General features: G+C 37.9%; 1 protein-coding gene across 1 annotated transcript in view; it reads left to right on the forward strand.

Moving 5' to 3' along the window:
• Positions 1 to 210: 210 nt before the first annotated feature.
• LOC106510910 (DNA (cytosine-5)-methyltransferase 3A) overlaps positions 211 to 11,444 on the forward strand; it is a gene marked incomplete at its 3' end in the record, with an annotated part of 14,491 nt that continues 3,257 nt past the window's right edge. Inside the window, 3 exon segments of the mRNA XM_013999643.1 lie at positions 211 to 294; positions 3,154 to 3,380; positions 10,120 to 10,227. Of these exon segments, the coding sequence (XP_013855097.1) occupies positions 3,312 to 3,380; positions 10,120 to 10,227 (177 nt within the window).

Raw genomic sequence — 11,444 nt, forward strand, 5'->3', positions numbered from 1 at the left:
CTGTCACCTGTCTGTCTGTCACCTGTCTGACTGTCACCTGTCTGACTGTCACCTGTCTGACTGTCACCTGTCTGACTGTCACCTGTCTGACTGTCACCTGTCTGTCTGTCACCTGTCTGACAGTCACCTGTCTGTCTGTGGGATGAACGCGCCGGCGCTAGGACCCAGCTGAACCGTGCCGCAGAGAGTGTGCACGAGCCCGCAGACCCGGTGGAGAGCGGGAGGAGGGGCGGGAGAGAGGGGGGAGCAGAGCGAACGGCGGCGGGTCCGGGAGGCTGAGGGACGGACGACACGGTAAATATAAACATCAACGTTTCAGCTCGTGAAGAGTCACCTCCTAAAGTCACCTCCGCGCGCTCCTTCCGTTTCCGGAAGATGTGAACGGAGGTGAACCGGGGGGCGACGGAAGTGTCTTTGTTAAAACTGAAGAAATAAAACATCAGAAGAACCGGTTAACGTTAACGGGTTCGTGTCGGCTCCCTGTCCGCCACCGTTTCACCGGACAGCCTCCCACCAGCTGCAGACACATCAGCGCGAGGACAGCGGGAGCGCGCATTCCGGGGTTAACGGGTGCATTCGGTGTGAAGCGCGGCCCCGCGTGTCCGTCCTGACCCACTACCGGCAGCCAGGTGTTCCCGCCTCGCGCACCGTCACACCGGGAGTACGGTGTTCATAACGGCTGTCCGGTAAAGGCCGCGTCAGGTCGCCCTGTGTTAATGTCATAAAACCGTTGAGTTAGCAACAAGCTAATGAACACTGCACTTCCGGTCCGGGAGACGCTTTCAAAACAAAAGCAGATTTTGATAAGTTGACATACTGAGATATTTGATTTAAAATACTTTTATTTCCTTTATTTATGACAGGGACAGTGCTTATTAATACTCCTATTAATAATTCATTAATAACTCATTAATTACTCATTAATAACTCATTAATAACATTAATAACTCATTAATAACATTAATAACTCATTAATAACATTAATAACTCATTAATAACTAAGTATGACAGAATCAACCAGTTTATTTTTCACCTGCAGTCCCAAAGTCACCCTAAAATATTTACTGTAAAACTAGAAACTAACAAATACACTTCAAAATACTTAAAATATTACAAGATAAAACACATAAAAACACACAAACCAACAACTGGAAAACATCAAACAAACAACATGAGACAAGTTGACAACTAGATGTAATCTGATTATAATCTAACGTTGACTCTGATTATCAATAAAACATTTCTTCAACTATTTTTAAATGTGTTATAATTTGAATGTCTAATACTGATATTTTTTAAACTCATGTAATCTGAGATTAACAGCAGTTTTTAATCCACAATAAGACAGTTTCTGTAAATTATCTTTAAAAATCTGAAGATGTTTGAGTTTTATTACAGACTAAATCTAAATATCTGAAAGTTTTCTGTCTTTAGAGACTAATGATGTCATGTTTTACAGCAGACTTTTAGTTTTATTATCCAATCAAGATTTAATTAGAAATGTGTTGTTTTTTTACAGGGAGATGTGAAATTCATTTCTGCAATTTGAACATGTTTATTAACTACTAAAGAGCAGTTTTATTCATATTTATTTTATATTGCATTTATTGCATCTGTACAAATGATTTTGTCTAAAGTTTATTGATTCTTAACATTATTTCTATGTATCTTCATGTTTTCTAAGTTTTTAAGTTACAAACAGAATTTCTGAAGGTATTTCTCTCTAAACAAAGAGACAATCAAATTTATATTTTGATGGAAAGATGTAAGAATGTGAGTTTGATTCCTCTAACATTTTAAAACAACAGAAGTCAACCAAAATTATTTTTTAGAATTCAGTCAAGCCAAAAGTTAAGACAATAAAATAAAAAGTAAAAACTAGTTTAAAAAACAACAGAAAACCTCTGTTTAAACTCAAACTTTGCTTGAATGAAACAAAATAAAATAAAGATGAGTTTCAAACAGGGATAAAAATTATCATGTGAAACTGACTCTTTTAATGAAAGTTATATTTTTGTGGTGTTTTAAATTCATACTGCAGATATTAAAGCTTAATTTAGGTTATTTTTCCTCAGATCTGGTGTTTTTTTTTATCATTGTTGTGTTTCACATTGTAGTTTAATTTAAATGTGACCAATAACAGACTGTAGTAGAATCAGTCCAGAGCTGAACACAACACATAAAATCACACAGTAGGCTTTGTTTGATGCTACATGTTAGCTTGTGTTGATCTGTTCACATGTTGTGTAACAACTTTTACTGAAAGTAAAGACAAAGATACAACTAACAGTCCCATCATGTATCCATACAGTCATTAGTCCTTTAATTAGCATCATATGTTGATGTAATCCTCAGTCATCCACAACATGACCAAGTAAAATAAAAATGATGCAACCAAACTTTTCAAAAATTCAATGAAAAAAGTTTTCATTTCATTAAAAATTACTTTACACAATAAAAAACAAAGAAAATACACAAATCAAAATAAAATGAAAGGCAGCAGAAGAAGAATAACTCTTATAATGTCTGCCTCTTTTATCCCAGGAATATATTCAAATGAAACATAATTTACAAAACAACACAAATAAAAATAAAAACTCATTTTACAGTGTGAGAAATGAAGTCATGCTTTTATTGTGAAGAGAAGAGATTTGCTTCAGTGTCACTGCTGTGTACCTTCACACACAGGCCTGGGCCTCAGACTCTGCTCCCATTGAAACACTGCCTCATGAAAACTGCAACACGTTCAATCAGTGTGTAGTAGGTTGTTGTCAGAGTGTAAGGTGTCTTTGTGTGACCTAAATACTGTGAGCTCTGAGCAGTTGTGTGGCTCGTACACAGGGGCTGGGCTGGATACTGTCTGCAGTTTTACTAAAGTTTCCTCCCCCTGGCCTTTTGTTGGCTGCTCTACAGGAGTGAAGCACGAGGACTGACAAACTGTACAACACACTGTGACACACTGAGCTGTGACACAAACCACTGCTGGGACAGGTTTCTGTTGGCAAACAGCATTTTTTATCTTTTTTAAATTCATGTCTTCAGCAGAAGCTGACAGCAGGAAATCAGCTGGTTTATTTTCAGCAACATCAGTTTGAACTAGTTTGACGTTAATGAAAAAAGTTTTGTCACRTTGTGTTTTCTGTTTGTTTCCAGAGGAGAGGGTGAGGACTGAGCGATAAAGACATCGTCCAGCCGACCGACAGCTTGAATGAAGCTACGCCCGGTGTTTCTGGGGGCTCTTCCCATGTTTCCAGCTGCATAGGGTCTTTTTATTTTTAGAACGGTGGTTTTTCACAGAGACACTTCCTGCCATGCCGTCCAACAGTCCTGCTTCCACCGAGCCGCCTCAGATGCTGGAGAATGACACAGCTAATGATCTGGTGAGACACACATGTTGTTATTATGTCAACACAACAAGGAGTTCTGTGTCCTTAAACTACACACCTGTTGTTCTTTCATTGGTTTGGCTCCACTGGTTTAAWTACTACATTAAAAAAATAATCCTGCACAGAGTACCTTCAGAAGGTCAAAACTGGACTAAAGTCAGAGTCAAAAACAGTCACCAAGTCCACCGCTAACAAACACTACATGAATTCTACCTGGTATTTCCTGCATAGAAACAACATTTTAACACGTCCTCCTATAAACACAGAACAGTACTACATGTATGACTGACTAAATGTGTATAAATAATGCAGGAATACTAGTAAAAGTAAAAGAGTTTTACTCACTGTTGAGTTGTGGTGACTAGCTGCATCTAGAGTTCTGACTTGCTGTTGCTCCCACTTTCTGACAGGGAATTCCCACTGGAGTTCCAGTTTAAATTTGCAACTTCTATGTGGGAAACTCCCACTTCCCAGTACAACTGGACTGCAGCAGAAGTAGCTGGTAAAAATGCAGCTAAATAGAGATTTGACATTGCAGATATTGTAACTGCACCTTGAGCTGGGACTCTGTCAGTTTGTGGGTAAAATAACCAACACACATTATGGGACATGTAGTTTATGGTGGTGAGGTGTTCTGGACACGTCYCACTGGGAGGAGACCCAGAGGAAGACCCAGGACACGCTGGAGGGACTATGTTTCTCAGCTGGTCTGGGAACACCTTGGGATTCCCCCAGAGGAGCTGGAAGAAGTGTCTGGAGAGAGGGAGGTCTGGGTCTCTGCTGAGGCTGCTGCCCCCGAGACCTGACCCTGGATAAGAGGAAGATGATGGATGGATGGATGGATGGTGGAAGATGGATAGATGGATGGATGGATGGATGATGGATGGATGGATGGTGGAAGATGGATGGATGGATGATGGATGATTGATTGATTGATTGATTGATTGAGACACATGACCTACAGAATCCACCTGTTAAACATGTATAATCTTTATCACACTTGTTGTTTTAATTATATATTTATGTGAACAGAAATAGAACCACTGCTCTTATTTCAGTGTTTCCTGTGTTTCCTCTGCAGCTGTCAGTAGCTAAGCTAAGCTAAGCTAAGCTAAGCTAACCACTGCTCATCCTCATGGTTAGTGTTTGTGTTAGTGTGAACACACAGACCTGATGAGTGTGTAATGATTAAACTCATGGTTATTTATTTGTTCACACCTGACTGTTCTACGTTCCACATGCTTAGACACATGGAGACATGAGAGAACCTTTACAAACACAAGGTTAACACACACACACACACACTAACTTGTTTTTATATCCTTGTGGGGCCCGTCCATTAGGTTTCAGGTTACCTACCTGACCCTAAACTAACCTCACAGGTACCTACCTGACCCTAAACTAACCTCACAGGTACCTACCTGACCCTAAACTAACCTCACAATACTGAGGAGAAAAACAATCATTTCCTCATGTTTGAAATGGTTTCAGGTGTTTAATCAGGCTTTTTAAAACCTAAAATAAGTAGACACTTGTACTGATTTGTTTGATGATACAATGTTTCCTAATATCACAAAGTCTGATGATACAATTTAGATTCAGTTCCATTCATGTCTGCAATCAATATGTGATAAAAGATCATATGATCAATGTTTTCATTCTGCCTTGATGTAATTGAATCATTTAATTGATATATTGATATATTATTACAGCCCTGCTAATAAATATTTACAGATGTACAGTATTGTTGGGCAATATTGGCAAAAAAAATTAATCATGATTAATTGTGGTATTTAGGTGATAATGATTAATTTGATGATTAATTCCCAGGAGTCTCTGGACACCCTTATGTCACATGACCAATTTAGTGGGAAAGATTTACCCTGTGTAAAAATCTGTTCCAATTTGTTATAATTACAGACTTCAGGCTGTACATCTCATTTTAAATTGTGTTGATACTTGATAGATAAATAAATTATGGGTTCATWTCTTTTAATATTTGTAATATTTGAAGCAAAGAGGAGCACCAAGCAGTTAGTCTGCCTGCTGGCATTAATCATATTATCAAGTGCCAAATAATAATCGATTAATGTTTTTCTGCACATGGTACGATAATACCCAACCCTAATGTACAGACATGTTTTAACAAAATGTTTGTGTCAACATCTTAATTAATTTTACAGATTTTAAGCTAACATTTAGTGTAAAAGTATCTGACAGTAATTCACAACAAATACTAATAGATCAGATAAGATATCAGAAAGTTATTTTATGAGTTAAATGGTCTCTTGGTCAATTCAATAAAAAACACTCCTTTTTTCCTAACATGATTATTTTTTTATTTTTATTATTTATTTTTATGTTCAGGTGTACATCTCAGTTTGGATCATGCAGGTAAAAACTCAAAGACATGATGTGTTTTAAAGTCTGGATTAAATCTGGAGTTAATCTGGTTTAATGAGTGTTAGATTTGAGTAAAATATACTGCAGTTTATTTATGTGTACAAATATAAAAAGCGTAGGTAAAGCAAACACAAAGGGGTAATGTAAAACCCATGGACAAACTGTCTGCTGCTGATGGCATCCTCTGGTCTGCAGTCTGGTTGCTTAGCAACAGCCTAAAATAACCTGCTGCAGACAGAAATAGAACAAAGATTTACAGACGTGTTTCTGTGTTCATGTCAGTTTATAGTGTGGTTCAGGTGTTTGGACTATTTTCTACTATTGACCACATATTCAGAACTTAGTCAGAACTTTATTGGTTTATTGCTAAAATAGGCTTTTTATTTTTAAATTTTAATTTATTTTAATTTAATTTTTTTCTGACATCTGGTCTGCACTCCAGGCAGACAGGGATAAAGACTGGACTTGTTCCAGCTGGATGCTGAGCTGATCATCTGTAAAGTGACGTCATTGTTTAGTCAGCACCGCATCACAGCTGGAGACGGTTGCTAAGCAACTTCTGCACCGTAGCAACTAACCATCGTCTCTGTTGGGGTCTGAAGAGAACGAATAATAACCTCCATCAGCAACTTGATGGTATTTCATTAAAGTGATCCATGATTAGTTGTAACATTAGACTTTATTTGATAAACATTTATTTTAACTGTAAAATAAAGACTGTAAAAATACTGTAGGCTGTTTAGTTTTTATCATTTTTAAACTAAATGTTTAAACTGAAAGTTTATAAATATATTACACAGACGGAGCCATTTTATTTGCACACAAAGCATTCTGGGTAAATGATGACGTGGATAGGTCCTCGGTGCGAGGCTGCTAGCGAGCTATATCCACCCTGAAGGTTAATCTTGGACAATATCTGATGATCGACTCTTTTAAATGAAACCAGAGAGCGTTGACAGAGAGGAGAAGGTAGAAATGACTCAGCCTGGAACTGAAAATATGGATGGAGGACAACAGGTTAGCTTGTTTGTCGTGCTAGCGCTGAGCTAATAGTGTTAGCGCTAGCGCAAAGGCTAACAGGCTAATCTGAGGTTGTTCTTCCATGAAGCAGCTCTGTTGTCCTCCATCCATATTTTCAGTTCCAGGCTGAGTCATTTCTACCTTCTCCTCTCTGTCAACGCTCTCTGGTTTCATTTAAAAGAGTCGATCATCAGATATTGTCCAAGATTAACCTTCAGGGTGGATATAGCTCGCTAGCAGCCTCGCACCGAGGACCTATCCACGTCATTATTTACCCAGAATGCTTTGTGTGGAAATAAAATGGCTCCGTCCGTGTTAAAATATATTTTTTTAAAAATTACAAAACTAAACATCCTACAGTATTTTTACAGTCTTTATTTTACAGTTAAAATAAATGTTTATCAKATAAAGTCTAATGTTACAACTAATCAKGGATCACTTTAATGAAATATTTGTGAAATACTACTTCAGAGTGCAACAKGATACATGCTGAATATTTAATTAAGCTGTTTTTTCCAGTTGGTTGTAGGATTTTTATTGAGGTATTTAACAATATTTCTCATATCTTTAGATTAAAATATACACACAAAATACAACCACATCCAAAGGGTCTTTAATCTGCCTGACAAGTACAAAAACACAAACCTAGAATAAATTAGACTCAGTAAAGATCATTTTTATTGGTTGTTGATGCTGTTTTAATCTGAGGCTGTGTTTATTTTGAACATTTGTATAACATCTGATGAACCAGTGRATGTACTCCAACTGCTTAACTTAAACCTGCCACAACAAGAACTGCTGTATCAGTCGTTATTGAGCAAATTAGGTTTTGACTAAAAACCCCTGTAATAAAAACCCACAGCCAAACTCATCCTGGCCAAAATAACTACAGTCAGTCAGTGCACATGTATTCACCTGCAGGATGATGTCTTATTAAAGTCTCCACTGTTTGTTTAGGATGTAGCAGGTGCTACAACCAGGTGCTGCTTGTTTTATTTGGCTCGGTCACACAGCTCCCACCGGAGCTCCTCGGCCAGTCAAAGTGTCCAGAGCTGATGTAAGAATAAAACATCTGAGTCTGACTGACAAGACTGTTGTTTGGACTCAGAACAACTTCCAACAGCGGACAAAGGGGACTGGGTAAGTCCATTAATGTTGTTGGTCCGTGAGGGTTCAGTACCCAGTGAGGGAGCGAGCTGGGTTTGGAAAACCAGGGAGTGGTCCGAGGTCAGAGCTGGGAAGTCAGAGATCCAGTAACAAATCCAAATCGTAATCCAAAAGGCGAGGTCCAAGGGGAAAAAACGGGGTCTTAATCCAAGGGTCAGAATCATAAACAGTACCAGGTAGGGATCAGGCGAAAAGGGGAAGTCAAGAGGCAGGCACAGGGTCATGGACAGAAGATCAGGCTGGGGCTGTGACAAAACACTAGACATCTACTTGGTAAAACCGTTCCATAATCAGGCAATGGCAGGGTGGAGGCATGGAGCTTAAATAGGAGGGAGAACAGGTGAGGCAGGTGAGGCTGATTGCTGTGACACTGAATGAGGAGGCGTGGCATTAACAGGAGAGCTGAGTGTGAGTGACAGGAGAGCAGATGGAACAGCCAAAACATGACACTAACTGGATTTAAGTTTGGGGTAAAGGTTTACATTTACACTATGCTTACTGCTGTATGAAGGTCAGCAGTTAAAGGAAGGTTTTGTTTAATCAGGTGATGAAAACAAAGGTGGACAATAATGGTTTGGTCTGTGTTTGTGTGTCTGTGACCAAAATATGCCATGAACCACCGAMTGTATGTCTAAAACTTGTCACCATTTGGAGTCAACCTGATTCAAGATGGCTGCCAAAAATAGGGACGCTAACCTGTTGTTATTATTAAAATTTTTTGGTTTAATTTAAAGGCATCATAAATTGGCCAATCTAAACCAGAGTTATAGTACTAGCTAATGATTCTTCCAATTTAACCTTTTTAAAATAGAAGCATTTCTTTGATTGAGTATGTATTTTTATAAATACTGTTTGAAGTTAGTCAAACAACTCATAGCAAATACTTTATCATATTTTATGCGCAGTGAATTTTGACATTTGTTATTTAAATATTGTTAAATGTTATTTATTTGTTTCAAGGATAACCCCTTGAGATGTAGCATCTGATTTTCAAGGAGGTCCTTACAATAAATAAAATAAGCAACAAAAATAAAAATCATTATAATTAAATCATTATAAAAATTATTTCATTTCTTTTTGATGCTCTTAGTTTGAARTTTAGCTGCTAAAGATGCTACATGCTACATAGTGTGCCTGACACACAGCTTGTAAGAGGGGACAGTTTTTATTCAATTTAGGATAAATGGCTTAAAAATAGATGTTTTACACGTTTTTGTGGACTTAATATTAGCAGAAGGTAATTTAGCTGAAGCTAACTGGTTTGCTAAAGTTAGCAATAAAGCTAATCCTCTAAATAAGAAGCTAGTTCAGCTGTTAGCACATTAGCAGAACTGTGACACCACTGTAAATTAAAGCAGAAAATGATCAAATGTTAAGCCTAAACACAAAATGTAACATGTCAGCTTTATTAAACACAACTATAGTTAAATACTTTTAACATGTTGTTCCCATTTAGAACTGCAGAAGTGCTTTAATTTAATGAAATCTAAGCTCAGATTGTGTTTAAAATTACCTGTTTTTTTGTTTTTGTTAGTAAAGAAAGCAAAGTTGTAACGACAGTGAGACGGCAAAGCTTTTGTAGTCTCCGTTTGTTCGTTCATTCGTTGGTTGGTTGATTGGTTGGTTGGTTGGTTTGTTGGTTGGTTCATTGGTTCGTTGGTTGGTTCGTTGGTTCTTTCGTTAGTTCGTTGGTTCGTTCATCGGATCGTTCGTTGGTTGGTTCGTTGGATCGTTCGTTGGTTGGTTCGTTGGTTGGTTCGTTGGTTGGTTCGTTGATTCATTGGTTCGTTCGTTGGTTCGTTGGTTTTTTTGTTGGTTCGTTGGTTCATTGGTTCGTTCGTTGGTTCGTTCGTTGGTTCGTTCGTTGGTTCGTTCGTTGGTTCGTTCGTTGGTTCGTTCGTTGGTTCGTTGGTTGGTTGGTTGGTTGGTTCGTTGATTGGTTCGTTGGTTGGTTCGTTGGTTGGTTCGTTGGTTCATTGGTTGGTTCGTTGGTTGGGTCGTTGGTTCGTTGGTTCACGACCCTGGAGTGTTTTTTGACTGTAAAGTCTTGAGCACTCGCTGCTTTAATGTGGTCTCAGTAATGACAGCAGATATAAATTGTTAAAGTCAGTGTTTGATGTGGTCTCTGTGTGTGTCCACGCAGAGTGAGGACGGAGCAGATCAGGACAGTCCAGAGGAGGGGACGCCAGCCAGTCCCAGAACCAAGCGAAGAGTTGGTCGCCCCAGCAGGAAAAGCAAACAGCAGCTTCCTGTGAGTACACAAATAAGCACACAAATAAAATTAACATTTTCTATGTTAACTACAGCAAAGTAACTATCTATTCATCTTTTTAAATGTTTTCTTTCTAATGTGCAAAGATCTTAAATGTGGGTGAACTAATCCAATGCTACTTTGCTTTTACACCTGCAAGCTGCTACATCTTAATCACAATCACTTCACTTTTTTTTCTTTATGCACAAAAATCTAGACTCACACTTTCAGCATTAGTTAACTGACACGTGTGTGTGTGTGTGTGTGTGTTTGACAAATGATTAGATGGAAACTTTGTCTGCTTAAAGACTATTGTGTAGGTTGCTTTTAGTTGTTTTGGTTTTTATTTTATGTACCATCATTTTATCTAAGAACAGGGTTTCCCCTGTGAATCTCCTGCTTGCAGTCAGTTTGTAAAGTCTTTCTCTCCATGTGGTGATAACCCCATGGCCTCAACATYATCAGTCATCAGTGTAGCTCCGTCCCCCACATTTTCCATTTGCTTCTTAAAGTCACAGTGAAACTAGAGTTAAAAGCTTCTTCTTTATGTTTCATGTGATGAATTTTCACTGGAAGTTAATTATGGTTTTGAGTGGACTATTTAAAAGAAGGCATGAGTTTAGAAATACTGAGATAAGAAGGAGTGAAATCCAGAGTCCAAACAAAATATTTTGAAATATAAACAAAATTTTGTCCGTTAAGTTTCAAACACACACCTCCTACTAAGTATCTGTTCGCTATAAGTGGTCCTGCTTTGTACATGAATCATCATCAACATAGAAATAAATCATTTCCTGTTCTCAAGAGAAATTTTATGTTTTTTATGATTTGTTGTACCACAAAATAATCTGCTAAACTCATTAAGTTTATTTCTGCAAAAAGAACATACAGTGACAACAGGAAATCACAGGTGGTAAACCTAAGAATAAATAAACAAGATTAAAATATGTAAAGTTTCTGATTCAYGTAATAATTTGTATTTTTTAACACAAAAAAACAAAACAAAACTCAGAGATGAGATATTTATAAGAACAAAGTGAAAGTCCTGTTAGCAAACACAAAAACCCTTGACTTGTGTACAACATTGGAAAGTATCTCACTGGGCTGCAACTGTTGGTGACTGTTGACAAGATGGAAACTGTTGGTGACTGTAGGAGGATGTTGGTGACTGTTGGTGACTGTAGGAGGATGTTGGTGACTGTTGGTGACTGTAGGAG

The sequence above is a fragment of the Austrofundulus limnaeus genome, unplaced genomic scaffold (assembly GCF_001266775.1).
Source record: "Austrofundulus limnaeus strain Quisiro unplaced genomic scaffold, Austrofundulus_limnaeus-1.0 Scaffold2391, whole genome shotgun sequence".
Classification (NCBI taxonomy): Eukaryota; Metazoa; Chordata; class Actinopteri; order Cyprinodontiformes; family Rivulidae; genus Austrofundulus; species Austrofundulus limnaeus.